Source organism: Equus caballus, chromosome 15 (genome assembly GCF_041296265.1).
Source record: "Equus caballus isolate H_3958 breed thoroughbred chromosome 15, TB-T2T, whole genome shotgun sequence".
Lineage (NCBI taxonomy): Eukaryota > Metazoa > Chordata > Mammalia > Perissodactyla > Equidae > Equus > Equus caballus.
Window position 1 is genome coordinate 80,203,928 of NC_091698.1, and position 16,857 is coordinate 80,220,784.

Sequence of the window (16,857 nt, forward strand, 5' to 3'; positions counted from 1 at the left end):
CTGCTTCCTGCCTAAAGACAATCCTATCCTATAATTAAAACATGGCTGACCTTTTTTTATTATTATTATTAAATAGCTTACATGAGAATACTCAAATTAATTCACTTTGCAATAAACAGCTATTGGGTGCCTGTGAGTTACACAGAATATCAGAGCTGGAAGGAGCCCGACAGCACCTGATTCTACTCTCTCATTTTTACTCACACTGGCACCTGGAACAGTTTGCTGACTTGACCAAGCTCTCACCAATTGGTAGAAATGGTTCAGAAATACCTATTTGAGACAATCTGGTTCTACTATTAAGGAATCAAAGTCTGGGCTTCAAGAAATCAGTCTAAATTTACTATCTATTAAAGAGTTACTGTGCAATGGGTTAGGCACTATACTAGGCACTTTTACATACTCCCTCTCACTGAATCCTCACAATGGTCCTTGCACACAGGTATAGCTATCCCTGAAGCCATAGTGGAAAGGTCGAATAACTTGTCCAAGTTGACACAGTTATTAGGTATGAGATCCAGGAATCAAACTGACTGAAAGCTCATGTTCATAACCTTTAAGCTACGTGTACTCCTGTAACAACAATTAATATTTACTTACTATGTGCCAGGCACCATACTAAATATGTTACATAGACCATCTGTAACCCTCCCAAAGTTGTGCAAGATAGGTATTATTAAAACTGTATATTTCTTTCCTATAGGTTAGAGTCCCATCAAGATAAGGAAATATTTTAATGACAAAAATGTATGCCTAACTAATCCTAAACTCCACATCAGCTTTAGACCTAAGAATGAGGGACATTTTAGAATGCTTTCCATTGTACTATTGATATCAGACAAATCTTTCTCCTGGTTAAACATGCTGCCTTGGATGTGGTCTTCATCGTGAAGCATCAGGCAGGCCCCATACCATGCAGTCACAAGCAGGGCTTCTTTAAGGCTGTAGACAGTTTTACTAGAAGCACAACAGGGAACTGAAGTCCCCATGCTGCCCTCCGAATTCAGCCTCTACCCCTTCTAAGACTTTGGAGGGTACTAAAGGGAGAGCGCTCACTCAGAAGACTTCATTCTATGAAAAAAACTCATAGTAAAGGTACATGCTGATACCCATTAAAATACTACGCATTTACTATAGTTTTTCTCATGCTGCTAAGAGAATGGCCTCCACATAAGTGAACTTCGTATGGTCCAGGAGACTGGAAAGTGATAGCTGAAAGAAAAACAACTCTCTCTGGCTTTTTATAATTCAGGATCTCTACAGAAAGAGTATGGCTCTCTGGGCAACTGCTCTTTGCCTTCTTTTCAGTCCATTAATCCATGGTTAAATCAGATGAACTTGGTGTCCTAATACATTCTCTTCCCATCTTTTTGCAGGTGAAGGTCTGACAAACCTGAAGAAGATGTGTCTACTTCGTCTGACCCACTTGTCTGACATTGGGGAGGGAATGGATCACATCGTAAAGTCTCTGTCAGCCGAACCCTGTGACCTTGAAGAAATCCAATTAGTCTCCTGCTGCCTGTCGGCAAATGCTGTGAAAACCCTAGGTAACTGTTGCCTGCATTAACTGAAGGAGAGCAGTGTAAGAGAACATGTGATACTTTTATACTAATGCATGCCAAGTCTCTCGAATGGAAATTTAATTTTTAGAGAAATTGGAAAAGATAATAAAGACTTCTAGGTAATATCTCACCTGTTTTTAATGACTTTCTCCATAATTGGAATGAAAATTTATAATAGATGGATAATAGGAGAGAATTTTGGAGTAATTGAAGATGTGATCATTTTAAGAGAAGGGGAAGAGGAAGAAAATAGGAAACAGGTGCTCGACACTGTCGTCTATACAGAAGTTGAAATATAATGATGTACACCTGAAATTTATATAATGTCACCTTAATAAAAAAAAGAAAAGAAATAGGTGCTTGAATAATAACTGTCTAATAAATATTTGAATGAATGGTTAAATAAATGATTGAGAAGCCTAGAGAAGGATTTCCTTAAATGTCCTCAGGCCTTCCAATTCTTACCCATTGCCCTGTTAAGATGGAGTTAACGTACATTAATATAAGAGTGGAGTCTTTTGAGTTCCCAAAGGATGTGCATACCAAGTATGGAGAAACTTTTGCGTATTTTTGGATCAACTGGATATGTTCAATTCAGATATTTTTTAAATTTAGATTTTGGGAAAAAAGATGGTCTAGCCCTTTTAAAAACAGAATATAAAACTGCGTGGAGTCTGTAAAGATTACTCAGGAAGCCATTTGTATGCTAACATTCATCAAAAGCTAGAGAAATCCATGATTAGAAAAGGCTAGACAAACACTGGGAGCATGAGAATGATGAACGCACCCTTTCACTTCTCTATTTGCCACTGCGGAGAGACAGATTTAGAACTAACAATGGCAACTGCACCCTTTTTAAGAGGCATTCCATGGGTTTTTTATTTTAAAGCACCAAACCCCAGAAGGTATTTTACTCTAAAAAAAGGGTTCATATGATTGATTAAAAATAATAATAGCTAACATTATAATGAGTATATAGTCATGAAAAACTTGATTAATATTTTTCAAAGAGATTTTTTCTAATCAGTCTTGATCGGAAAAACTTCAACTAGATTAAGCAACCATGATAAATATCTGAAGTGAAGACAAGAACTAAGCAGTTCTTAGCTACAGTGATGGCATTTTATAATTACTATTTGCATGTAAAATAGTTTTCCATATTTTATACCTCAGTATATTTGTATCTTTGTCATTAAAATACATCTCTTGTAGGTAGCATAGAGTTGGGTCTTACTTTAAAAAAAAAAGTCCATGGGGCTAGCCTGGTGGTGCAGCGGTTAAGTGCACACGTTCTGCTTTGGCGGCCTGGGGTTCATTGGTTCAGATCCCAGGTACGGACATGGCACTGCTTGGCACACCACGCTGTGGTAGGCGTCCCACATAGAAAGTAGAGGAAGATGGGCATGGATGTTAGCTCAGGGCCAGTCTTCCTCAGCAAGGAAAGAGGAGGATTGGCAGCAGTTAGCTCAGGGCTAATCTTCCTCCAAAAAAAAAATTTTTTTAAGTCCAGTTTTATGATCTCTGCCTTTTAATTGGAGTATTTAGTCAATTTACATTCAATGTAATTATTGATATGGCTAGATTTCCATCTGCCTTTTTGGTATTTGTTTCCTATTTTTCTCATCTGTTTTTTTTTTTTTTTTTTTTTTTTTTTTTTACTTTCTAAGTTCTTATTATTAACATAACAACTATGACATTAAAAAGATCATCTAAACTGAAGTTCACAAAGAACAGCTCAGCTCATCTGTTTTTGTTCTTTTGTTTCTCCTGCATGATAAGGGCATTTCAGAATTGGAAGCAACCTCACAGTTTATCTAGTTCAAATTCCTCATTCTGAAGATGAAGGCACTGAGGCTTAGAGAAATGGAGTAACTTTCCCATAGTGACATAACGACTATATCCCATGCTGCTTTATGAGAACTGAAGTTTACTAGCCAGAACTTAGGATCAGGAAATATCTGTCCATTTGTTCCTAGTCATGGGAGTTGGGGGTTAAACCTATCCAGATACCTTTGGGAATAATTAAATTAATCAAGTCAAATAACGGTTTGTATACTATCAAAAAAGAAGACAAGAACTCAGAATTCTTCTAGGGTTCTATAGTTCCCTGAAAGTCTTTTTACTTTGGCTTAAATTTTTTTCCAGCTCGGAATCTTCACAATTTGGCCAAACTGAGTATTCTTGATTTATCTGAAAATCACCTGGAGAAGGATGGAAATGAAGCTCTGCATGAACTGAGTAAGAATGACAATCTAGCCAAGATCAGATACTTGGATTTATGTGTGGATAGTCAGAAAAACATAGGCTAAGCCCTGAGATTTCTTTTACCCACAATTGTCTTGCTAGATGTTCCTTAAGGAAGCCAGTTAGCCCTTTCTTAAACTGCCCTTGAGGAACACAGGCCCATGACTTTTGAGTCACACATTTTCACATGCTCATTGCACCTGAGGCTCCCACCTGCTTGTTTTCTTCTAGGGAGCTAGTGTCTGAGAGTAAGTGATGTTCAAGACAAATTTGCTTAAGGAGTTAGTGATACAATTTTTAAGGGTGATAGTGATATTGTGATTATGCTAAAAAAAAAATAAAAGAACTGATACTTACGGTCTGAGATTTGCTTCAAAATGATATAGAAGGGAAGGAATTTGGTGAGGACAAAGCAAGATTGTCCATGATTTGACGTTTGTTGAAAGTTGGCTTATTAGTACGTATAGTTTCATTAAACTATTCTGCATAATGTTTGTATATTATTGAACAGTTTCCATAAAAATATTAACCAAAAACCAAGTAGATTCTCATTGCACATTGAGTAGGCTGCAGAGATAAAGACCATTCCTTCTCCCACATCCCTTCATCCTTCATCAGTTTTGAGGTGGATCCCATTCCTGAACTGCTCTGTGGTTCTTCAAGTTGACAGGCTGTACATCCTGGAACAGCTAACTGTGCTGATGCTGCCCTGGTGGAGTGATGTACGAGTCAGCCTGACCAGTCTACTGGAGCAGCTGGAGGGCGCCCCACAGCTCATCAAGCTTGGGCTGAAAAACTGGAGACTCACAGATGCAGAGATTAGAATTCTAGGTAGGTACACATACACAGAGCCAAGGGAAAAGAAGTTGGCCCTAAAAAAGTTCTTAAGTTGGTTTTATTTATTTATTTAGTGCCTTCATTTATTTATTTATTTTGCCTCCTCTTTTTTTATACAAATATATTTAAAGAGAGTTCACACATGTTAAGGAGTTAAACAATTTAAACACTGGCCTGGGGCCTGCCCTGTGGCTGAATGGTTAAGTTCCAGCACTCTGCTTTGGTGGCCCAGGGTTTCACTGGTCTGGATCCTGGGCACGGACCTAGCACTGCTCATCAAGCCATGCTGAGGCAGTGTCCCACATAGCAGAGCCAGAAGGACCTACAACTAGAATGTGCAACTATGTACTGGGGCATTTCAGGGAGAAGAAGTAAAAAAAACAAAAGAAGATTGGCAACATATGTAAGCTCAGGTGCCAATCTTTAAAAAAAATAAAAACAAAAACAAAACACCGGCCTGCCTTCAGATTTTTAAGCATTTCACCTACAGTATTAAAGAAAAAGCATTCACATTATATGACAAGGTGTTTTATGTTACGAACTGCTCTTCCTAGCCTTAACTGTCTGAAATTCAACAATGCCCCTCCAAGCTGGGAAAATATTTTTAAGCCACCTGTTGAGTATTCAAAAAGTGTAAATATAAGTGCAACTTTATCTAAATGAGGTCACAGAATATCTTTAAGTAGTCGTGATAAAATCCAAGAAGAAACAGAGATACAGTCATGTGTCACTCAAGGACGGAGATACAGTCTAAGAAATGCATTATGAGGCAATTTTGTCATTGTGCGAACAGCATAGAGTGTACTTACACCAACCCAGATGGTATAGCCTACTACACACCCAGCCTATATGGTACTAATCATATGGGACCACCATCGTATATGCAGCCATCATTGAGTGAAACGTTGTTATGCAGGGCATGATGATATATAAATGACTAAAGACACTACCAGCCTCAGGCAGTTGATGAAGGGTCCTTATGCTATCTGTATTAGTTATCAATTCCTGTGTAACAGGTTATCCCAAAACTTAGTGGCTTAAAACAACTATAAACATAATCTCAGCTTCTGTCAGTCAGGAGTTTGGGAGCAGCTTAGCTGGGTGGTTCTGGCTTAGGCTCTGTCATGAGATTGCAGTCCAGATGTCAGCCAGGGCTGCCGAAGGATCTGCCTCCAAGGCAGCTGCTCACTTGGTTGGTAAGTTAATGCTGGCTGTTGGCTGGAGGCCTCAGTTTCTCATCCCTGGACCTCTCCATAGGCTGCTTAAGTGTCTTCACAACGTGGTAGTCCAGAGCAAGAGATCTAAGAGAGACCCAGTTGGAAGCTGCAGTGTCTTTTATGACCTACCCATGGAAGGTCATTTCTGCTCATTTCTGCTGTATCCTATTGGTTACCCAGGTCAGCCCTATCAAGTATGGGAGGGGACAGTATAGGGGAGTGAAAACTAGGAGGTGAGGATCATTGGAGCCATCTTGAAAGTGGACTACCATACTATCTAAAGCAAAGGATTGATAAAACAACCTTGACTGCCTTCATTTCCCTTACAAATTGTCTATAATGTATTTGCAGTATACATATCATAAAACTTACTATTTTAGCCCTTTTTAAGTGTACAGTTCTGTGGCATTAAGTACATTCACATTCTTTTGCCCCATCCATCACCATCACCATCCATCTCTAGAACTTTTTCATCTTCCTTGACTGAAACTCTGTATCCATTAAACCCTAACTACCCCCCTGCTCCTCTTTTTAAAACGTTCTTTCTTAGAAATGCTTATGTCTCTAAGTCCTTAGGCTGCCCTAATGGTTTTGTCTTCCCTAAGGGTACTTCAAGTTCTGGATCTTTCCTTCCCGTAATTCCTAACTCCACTTCCACCTCTTCTAACCACTCCCTTAACCCATCAAATCATATCATCCTGGTTGTTATTCTTTCAGGCTCCTCCTGTACTCTGAGTGATATTGGAGGCAAGCGGCTTCAGTGACAGAGTAATTAGTTAGCTAATAAATAATCCCTCTCTGGCAACCTCATACCTTAAGGATGGAGGGGGAGGTGTCTTTTCAAGGCTGTTGGGGAGCGTGTAGAATTAGAATTACATGTGAGGGAGGCATATTTAGGTAGAGACCTTTTAGCATCTTTCAGATCTTTAAGTAGGTAGCTGCCTAATTTGCCCACTTCTGAGGATGTCCTTTGAGAGCAGAGAAGGAGACGGTGTGTTTAACGAAATAGGAAGTAAGCCAGGGAGTCATTTGCCATTTGACTTTAATTGCCTATTGCCTTACAGCCTCCATATGTAAATGATAAAAATAAGCATAACAGAAGGCAAGTGACTCTTTGAAATTTAGCAGTAATGATGTGCCCTAAAAGGCAAGTAAAAAAAACCAACAAAATGTACAAATCAACGGTAGTAACTAATTTATTCTCAAAGTCTTTTTTAAAAGAATTTGTGGAATTATCATTATATCCCTAATAAAAGATAACTATTATTATTCCTTTTTTATGAAGAAACAGAGACATAAGAAGGTTGTCATATTAAAGCTGGGAAAAGGGTTGGAGACAGAAGAGGACGAGTTGGTGAAAAAGGGGAGAGAGTGTAGGTGCTGGCATTGCTCCCCTCAAGCCATCTCCTCTACTTCACAGACGTACAGGAAGCAGTCTGCTTGGGCTTGAGGTAAAGCTGAAGAGTGAGAGCCAAGCATTCCCTGCCTTTGCTCTCTAGCCAGGTGAAGAGACTGATAGCTGTCAGGCCCCTCTAGCGGCTCCACCTTTATGAAATGGTTAGGTGCATTGGTTTTGGAGTCAGACAGACCTGCCCGCCCCTTTCATTTTATGTATGTCTGATCTGCAGCAACTTAGTTAAAGTCTCTGAGCCTCAGTTTACTCATCCGTATCCGTCAAATGAGGATAATTACAATACCGATCATATTAGTGGTCATTGTGCTAATCAGTAATTGAGCGAATCCATACAATGTAAGGAGTTCAACAGTGACCTACTGTATATGCTCAGTAAATGGTACTGTGATCATTATCCTCTGTGGATTCCATGGCAAGCCAGAAACTAAGATTATCTTCCTTTTAAAAAAGGCTCCCTTGGCCTGGAAAATAGAGGACAACCTGCTCATTTTTAATATATAAAACCTTTTACAATGAAGCCTCAATTCACCGTCCTCTTCACCTTCATCTTCTGCCACACTTCCCAACCCGCGTGAGGTTCCATCCTCATGGACCTCTTGCTGTTCCCCCAAAATGCCTTTGTATATGTACTCCTTCTAGAATGTCCTTCACCATCTCCTATAGTCACTTTAAGACCTAACTTAGATATCTCCTCCTTGGTGAAATATTTTCCCTATGTTCCCTTTTCTGCACCCCCACATGGAACCTAGATGTTTGCTTTAAGCCTCTTGTGTAGAGTCTTTCAAACTTTTTGTTTTGGTGAGGAAGATTGGCCCTGAGTTAACATCTGTTGCCAATCTTCCCCCTTTTACTTGAGGAAGATTGTCACTGAGCTAACCTCTGTGCCAATCCTCCTCTATTTTGTATGTGGGACAATGCCACAGTGTGGCCTGATGAACCATGTGTAGGTCTGTACCTGGGATCCGAACTGGTGAACCCTGGGCCACCAAAGCAGAGTGCATGAATCCAACCACTCTCCCACCGAGTTAGCCCTCAAACTTTTTTTGACTATGACCCACAGTTATAAATACATTTTATCTCTTGATCTAACACGTACATACACATTTACAAAGTTTCACAAAAAGTAATTATTTTTTGCTATGTGTAATACACTCATTATCTATTCTTTCTATCCTATTGCAATTAAAACATCCTGATTGCAACCCACTAAATTTCATGTTCTTCTAAAGGAGGGGAGGCCCTGCAGCTTAGAAAAAATGCTGCCCTAATCTACATACTGACCAGGATGTCAACCTAGATCCAGGGCTTCTGTTTCCGTGGTCACTTCTGGCTCTGAATTTCCCTGGTTTCGTGGTTTCTTCCTCTGAATTTCTGCTCCTGTGTGTCTCTAGATCTATCATCTTGCCTCCTGCAGTGGTTCTTTTCCCTACTCTCCAAGTCACTCACATGGGGAGAAGAGTCACCTGTCCTTAATTTCCACAAAAAGGCCCAGTGTAATTACAGATGTAGCAGGTTTACTGAGTGCTTATGGGTAATTGTGAGGGTGGCATTACATGATAGTTCTAAATAGCAGATTAGTTAAATTTAATATTGGCACTTTCCATTCTCAAAGAGACACAAACATTTTTGCCAATTCAGGCACCAGTTGCCTGTCAATTGCCTTGTCCTCTTCCCATTTCCCCAGCAATTCCAAAAAAATTCCTTCCATTTTATTACGAAGAGTAATTCCATTATATCCAGTCCCCTAAAGCCAAACTCAGCTCTGTACCGTCCTTTACATATCCAAAGACTCACAAGTGCTCCATCAACAGTGGGTTTCAGTTCCAGGTCTCACCTGCTCCCCTCCACCACCAGGCTCTCCAAACAGCGCAGAGAAGAACAGACTTACTTTCCCCATTATAGGAATCATGTCAGAAGGCAGAAGTCAGTGTTAGGGTTCATTTTGTTTGTGTACTTTTTAATTGAAGTATAACACACCCACAGAAAAGTGCACAAATCCTAAGTAGATAGTACAATGAATTTTCACAAGGTGAACATACCGGTGTAACTAGGACCAAGATCAAGAAACAGAAGATTACCAGCTCTATAGCTCCTTTCTCTCTAAGGGCAACTGCTATCCTGACTTCTAACACTATAGATTAGTCTTGGCTGTTTTTGAATTTTACATAAATGGAATCATACGGTATATATTCTTTTGTGTCTTCTTTTGCTCAACATTTTGTGTGTGAGATTCATCCATATTATTGTGTGTAGTTGTGGTTCATTTATTCTCATTGTTGTAAAATCTTCTATTGTGTGAGTATACCTCAGCTGATTTTCCCTTTCTACTGTTGATAGGCATTTGAGTAATTTTTAGCTTTGAATACTATTAGTAGTGCTGCCTTGAACATTTTTGTACATATCTTTTGGTGAACACAGGGACACATTCTTGCTGGGTATATACCTAGGAGTAGATTTGGAGTATAGGTAAAGATAACAGGCAAGCATATGTTCAGCTCTGGTAGATATGCCAGTTTTCCAATGTTCTTGTATCCAATTCCAGTGTTAAAAAATAGTGGTTTTCTTTATTACACACAGACAGTGCTTTATTTTTATTAGAGCACTTACCATTTGGATTTAGAGAATGTGTTCATATGTCTATCTGCCCTACTAAACTGTGGGCCCTTTGAGGACAGGGCCCATGCCATTAGACTTGGTATTGAGTGTATATCCCACAGGGGATGCTCAATAAATACTTGTTGTATGAATGAGCAAATTAACTTACAGGAGTTCCACAGTTTGCCCTGAGGTATAAACTAGCTTGAGCTCTTAGAACCTCAGGTTTTGTTATAGTAAATGCTGTTTTCCTATATATAATCATACAAAAATTCTAACACACTTGTATGATTTCACAACCTCTTTATAATATCCCAGCCAAGTGACTGTTCAAACTGAAATCCTGTAGCTTAAGTTTCCTGGCTCTGGAAATACCTCCACAATACCTCCCCTGGATCAGACCTGGCTTTCAGATTCTCATCCCCATTTAGTGATGATATACATCATGGATGAGATGCAATATGCCTTGAGATGGGATAATAAAACGCAGACTGGTAATAAGAGATGGGGAGTCTAATGAAATAAAGGCTACAGAGAAAGAAGTAGGGAGGAAATATGTCATGAGATGGGCAATGTATAATGAGACACAGGGTGGCTGAGATGCACTGGAGACATAGGGGGTATTTTGAGAAAGGTATCTTTTTACCAAAGGTTTTACACACCTCCTGGCCCTAACTGAAACCTGGCTCTCCCCTATAGCTCTCTTAAGCAGTCAATTTTTATTCTCCTAATTTTCATGCCTCTCAGAGTCGAAAAACAAGGTCAGGTTCTCCTTGATTCTCACTGCCCTTCCAGTACACTCCTTCTCCAACCTCATTGAAAATTCCTACTTCCACGAGGGTTAGGCCATTTGACTAGACTACATTCTGTCCCTTCTTATTGCAGAACTATGAATTTCTTGTCATTTATTCACTGAAGACTTTGGCAGCTGTCTGACAGAATTCCTCACTCTCTCACTCTGGTCATCAACCTAGAAAACTTCATTTTTTATCTGAAACTACTCAACCAACATACAGCACCTTCCTCTTCAGTGACCTTCCCTTCCACTCTCCTTCAGCCATCCGCTCTATGAGCATGGACTTATCAGCTCATGATAATTCACTTAAAATTTTTCTACCTCCAGGATATTAAATTCAGATAATTCGTTCTCAAACTACAACCTTCTACATTTCCATCTTAATTACTTAATAATTCGTTATCATCAGTTCATTTTACTTCATTGGGACTTCTAGTCCATTGAGCCCACTAATATCTACCCATTTAATAGCCCCCATATATCTTGACTTCCCTTTCCCACCTAGTTTAGATTCCATCCTCCATCCTTGCAAACATTCTTGTCACAAGGGCTGAAATTCTCATGGCCCACAGTATCACAAGTCAATTTAGGTAATGACATTTAGTGATGGATATGTGTGATAGATGCAATAGTGAAATGAAGAAAGTGTAATGGGAGATGGAGTCTCTAATTAAAGGAAGACTACCTAATGAGATGCAGGGAGAAAATGAGATGTGGATGTGAGCTATGAAATTAGATAACAGTGGTTGTGGTATACTTTCCTGGCAAAATTCCAAGCCTGGATTGTCCTTAATTTTCCACTTTTTCTGTACCTACACTCAGGCTGCCGGGGGAAAAAAAATCATACAATTTGGCAAGTTTATAGTGACAAATTTCAACAAAAATATTTAGAACTGAATGGAAAGAAAACATTATATATCAAAACGTGGCATGCAGCATAAGCAGGGCTTGAATAAAATTCTCACAGCCTTAAATACTTATATCAGAAAAGAAAAAAGGCTGAAAATTAATGTTTCTAATTTAAGAAGGCAGAAAACCAACAGAGTAAACCCCAAGATAATAAACATGAGTATAAATAAATGAAATAGAAAACAAAAATATAGCAAAAAAGATTAATAATAAAGTCAGTTCCTTAAAAAGAGTAACAAAATAGGTAAAAGCCAAGCAAGACTGATCAAGAAAAAATAGAGTGACATAAATAATTTCATTAATCAAAATGGAGACATAAACACATGAACATTTGTGGTAGCTTTATTCATTATTGCCAAAAACTGGAAGCAACTGAGATGTCCTTCAATAGGTGAATGGATAAACAAACTATGGTATAGTCATACTATAGTATATTATCCAGTGGCAAAAAGAAATGAGCTATCAAGCCACGAAAAGACGTACAGAAAACTTAAATACATATTGCTAAATGAAAAAAGCAAGTCTGAAAAGGCAACATAATTTATGGCTCCAATTATATAACATTCTGGAAAAGGCAAAACTATTGAGACATTAAAAACCTCAGTGGTTGCCAGGGGCTCAAGAGGAGAGGAGGGCAGGGACTTTTTAGGGCAGTGGGACCATTCTGTATGATACTGTAATTGTGCATATATGACACTATGCATCTGTTGAAACCGATAGAACTTTACAACACAAAGAGTGAACCTTAATACATTCAAACTAAAAAATCGTTTAGGAGGTCAAGGAAACCTGAGCACAGAATGCAGAATGCAAAGCAATCCCATTGTATTACAAACTATAAAACCACCTTACTGAAGAGGATGAAGGGAAAGGTATTGACCCAAATAACTTTGGAAATGAGTGGCCCGTAAAACTAAAGGCAAACAAACTACATTAGCACTGTACTCCAACTGATAGTTATATCCCATGGGGATACAGGTTAGCAATTCTGATACTGCTATACATATACACTGGTATTGAATAGTTCATTAAATGGATGGCAGATGGTGGGAACTAGGTTTCTCATTGTTGGGGTGGGAATTGACAGCAAGATGAGGAGGCTGGAATGATCCATGCGGTAATGGATTAGATTTGGAGACGTCAGTATGAACTCATCTCATGTTTAGCTTAATATAGATATAGATAGTTACATACAGAAATACATATATATATATATATGTATATATAGTATTTACATGTGTATATACTTTTTTAAAAAAAAAGATTTTATTTTTCCTTTTGCTCCCCAAAGCCCCCTGGGACATAGTTGTATATTTTCAGTTGTGGGTCCTTCTAGTTGTGGCATGTGGGACGCCGCCTCAGCATGGCAGCATGGCTTGATGAGCGGTGCCATGTCCACACTCAGGATGCAAACTGGCAAAAACCCTGGGCCTCCGAAGTAGAGTGTGCGAATTTAACCACTTGGCCACAGAGCTGGCCCCAATATACTTTTAAGTATATAAATATATTTATATAGTATATTTAAGTATATGCTATATATAGTATATTATGTGTATACCAATATACTATGAGATAATAGAAAACGTATATTGGTTTCTGCCCCTGGTTCCTGGCACAGAGTTCCTGAAACCCTTTTAATTTCCTAAGTGATAAGAGCATTAGGAGCATCTCTTGTTCTAATATTTGGTCTTTGACCCCATCCCTGACACAGGGCTCCTAACACCCTTGTAAATTCCTAAGTGATAAGAGCACTAGGAGCATCTTTTGCTCTATTGAGGCAACTCTGGGTGAGCTCCTGGATAGGAGCTGGTCACCAGAAAGATCAAAACATGATTAGAAGCCTGGAATTTTCAGCCCCACTTCCCACCCTCCAGAGAAGGGAGGGGGCTGGAAATGGAGTTAATAATTAATCATGCATATATGAGGAAGCCTCCATAAAACCTCAATAGTAGGGGGTTCGGAGAGCTTCCAGGTTGGCAAACATCCACACCAGGAGGGTGATGCACCCCATCTCCACAAGGACAGAAGCTCCTACATTTGGGAGCCTCCCAGATCTCACTCTATGTGTCTCTTCTTCTAGCTGTTCATCTATATCCATTATCACATCCTTTAATAAACTGGGAAACATTAAGTGTTCCTCTGATTTCTGCGAGCTGCTCTAGCAAATTAATGGAATCTGAGGACGGGGTCATGGGAAACTCTGATTTGTAGTCAAATCAGACAGAAGTTGTGAGTACCCTGGGGACCTACTACTTGTAATTGGCATCTGAAGGAGGGTGGGAACAGTCTTGTGGGACAGAGCTCTGAATCTGTGGGGGCTGACAGTATCTTCAGTTAGTGTTAGAACTCAGTTAAATTGTATGACACCAGCTGGTATTGCAGAGACCTGCTTGGTGTGGGGAAAAACCTCCACATATTTGGTGACCAGAAGTGTTTGAAGTGTTTTGTATGAGTAGTAAAGGAGACGCACAGGAGAAAAACAGGAGGTAGACAGAATTGAGTTTTTCTTACACTTATACATACACATATTCTTTGCTCTGTCAGCTGAGAGGGCCTAGAAGCAATGGCACCTCAGAAGCAATGGGCACTCATGGTACCCAGATCTTAAGTTTCCAATACCATTCTCCAATAAAACGAACCAGGGTGCTTTGACAAAATGGCTAATTCTAGGACTGGGGAAATATATAAGATAAGACAAGGCTATATAAAATATAAACATACAAGTAAATACAGATATTTAAGGTAAACCTAGGGCACCTTGTAGTGCCAGAAAAGTAAGGAAATGTTGAAAACAAAAACCAAACCAACAAACAAAAAAACACCTACAATGATGGGAGTATGTCAAAACGACACAGGAGCCAACTAAAAGAGCTCACGGTGGCTAGCAGGAACAATTTGAGCAACAAAATAAATAAAACAGTGTTAGGTTATATCCCAAAGCATAAAATAAATATCATGAGTCCGTTCTAACATAAATAAATTATTGAATAAATAAACAAATGGTGAAGGAGACAAATCTCCCATGCAGAAGAATTCCAAATAATTACATAAATACTTTGCCCACAGGGAACGGAGCATAATTCTCACTACTTAAGTGTAGACTGCACATGGTAACTTCCTTAGTGAAAGCACAGAAAGGGGAGAAAAGAGTAGCTTTACAGTGGATCAACTTGACAAACACTACCTTAGCCAGGTGATCAAGGTTAACGTTAGCAGTGATAAGCCATGTTCATAGCATGTACCCCGGACATGATGTGAGGAAAATGGTGCTTTATCTCTGTGATCTTCCTCCCCCAAATCCATAATCCCAGTCTAATCATGAGAAAAACATCAGACAAGTTCTAATTAAGGGGGCTTCTACAAAATAGCTGACCAATACACCTCAAAACTGTCAAGGTAAGCAGAAACAAGGAGAGTCTGAGAAACCATCACAAGACAAGCGGTTCCAAAAGGAGCCTAAGGAGAAATGATGATTAAATGTAATGTGATATCATGGATGAGATCCTGGACCAGAAAAAGGACATTGGTAAAAACTAAGGAAATCTTAATAAATTATGGACTTACGTTAATAAAGTATCAATATTGGTTGACTAACTGCAACAAATACGCCATCATAAGGTAAGATGTCAATAACAGGAGAAGCTGGGTGTGGAGTGTATGGGAACTCTGTTCTATGTCTGCAATTTTTTTTGTAAATCTAAAACTGCTCTAAAAAATAGTTGATTAAAAAATCAAAGGTAAAAAAAGAGTGATAATTACAGATAAATCACAGATTTAAAAGATATAGAAATCCATCAACTATACCAACAAATTTGAAAGCTTAGACAAAGAAGACATGTTTTTAGAAAAATACAATTTACCAAACTTATTCAAGAATTAGGAGAAAAATCTAAATAAGCCTGTAACTATCTTATAAATTGAAGAATCGAACTTCTTTCCATAAAGAAAAAAACTGAACCGAGATATATTTTTGGCAAGTTTCACCATTAGGCAAACCTTGTAGTAATAATTGTTACAGGCAACATTAACTGGTGGAGGCTAAAATCAGGGGCAAAACTTTCAGGATGTTAGTACCTTATCCAAGATATTTATCAATTTAAAAAGGAAAAATAGCAACTTTACAATAGAAAACCTTAAACCAGAAATCGATGAAAAGATATCCTGTGTTCATGGATTGGAAGACTTAATATTGTTAAGACGGCAACGCTCCCCACATTGATCTACAGAGTCAAGGCAGTTGCTATCAAGATTCCAGCTGCTTCTCTGAAGAAATTGACAAGCTAATCCTAAAATTCATATGGAAATTCAAGGAACCCAGAATAGCTAAAACAATCTGGAAAAAGTAGAACAAAGCTGAGGACATACATGTCCCAATTTCAAAACTTACTCAAAGCTACAGTAATCAAGACAGTGTGGTACTGCAATAAGGACAGATTTATAGAACATTGAATATCCACATGCAAAAGAATGAATTTGGACCTCTACCTCACACCATATGCAAAAAGTTAACTCAAAATGCATCAAAGATCTAAAAGTAAGAGCTAAAACTATTAAAAAAGTTGAAGAAAATCTGAGAGTAAATTTTCATGACTTCAGGTTAGGCAAAGTCTTGGATATGGCAACCAAACACAAGTAAGAAAGGAAAAAAAATAGATAAATTGTACTTCATCAAGTGCACAAACAGTTGTACTTTAAAGGACACCATCAAGAAAGTGAAAATACAGGGCTGGCCTGGTGGCATAGTGGTTAAGTTCATGCCCTCCACTTCGGTGGCCAGGGGTTCACTGGTTGGGATCCCAGGCGTGGACCTAGTACTGCTTGTGAAGCCATGCTGTGGCAGCATTCCACATAAAGTAGAGGAAGACTGACACAGATGTTACTTTGTGACAATCCTCCTCAAGCAGAAAGAGGAAGATTGGCAACAGATGTTAGCTCAGGGCCAATCTTCCTCACCAAAAAAAAAAAAAAAAAAAAAAAAAAACAACAGAGTGAAAATACAACCCACAGAATTGGAGAAAATTTTTGCAAATGATATACCTGATAAGTGACTACTATCTAGAATATATAAAGAATTCTTACAACACATTGATAAGAAGGCAAATCAATTTTTAAAATAAGCAAAGGATCTGAATAGACGTTTCTCCAAAAAAGATATATAAATGACCAATAAACACCAGAAAAGATGCTCAACATCATTAGGATCAGGGAAATGCAAATCAAAGCCACAATGAAATGCTCCTTCCTACCCACTAGGATGATTATAATAACAAAGACAGAAAATAA

General features: G+C 38.7%; 1 protein-coding gene across 2 annotated transcripts in view; it reads left to right on the forward strand.

Annotated features, from left to right (window-relative positions):
* NLRC4 (NLR family CARD domain containing 4) overlaps positions 1 to 16,857 on the forward strand; it is a 44,379-nt gene that overhangs the window by 22,639 nt on the left and 4,883 nt on the right. Inside the window, exons 6-8 of one of the 2 annotated variants that reach the window (XM_005600080.4) lie at positions 1,377 to 1,547; positions 3,708 to 3,800; positions 4,470 to 4,637. In XM_005600080.4, coding sequence (XP_005600137.2) covers positions 1,377 to 1,547; positions 3,708 to 3,800; positions 4,470 to 4,637 — 432 coding nt within the window. The remainder of the gene's footprint in view (positions 1 to 1,376; positions 1,548 to 3,707; positions 3,801 to 4,469; positions 4,638 to 16,857) is intronic. The other variant, XM_070236521.1, reaches the window with a different exon arrangement.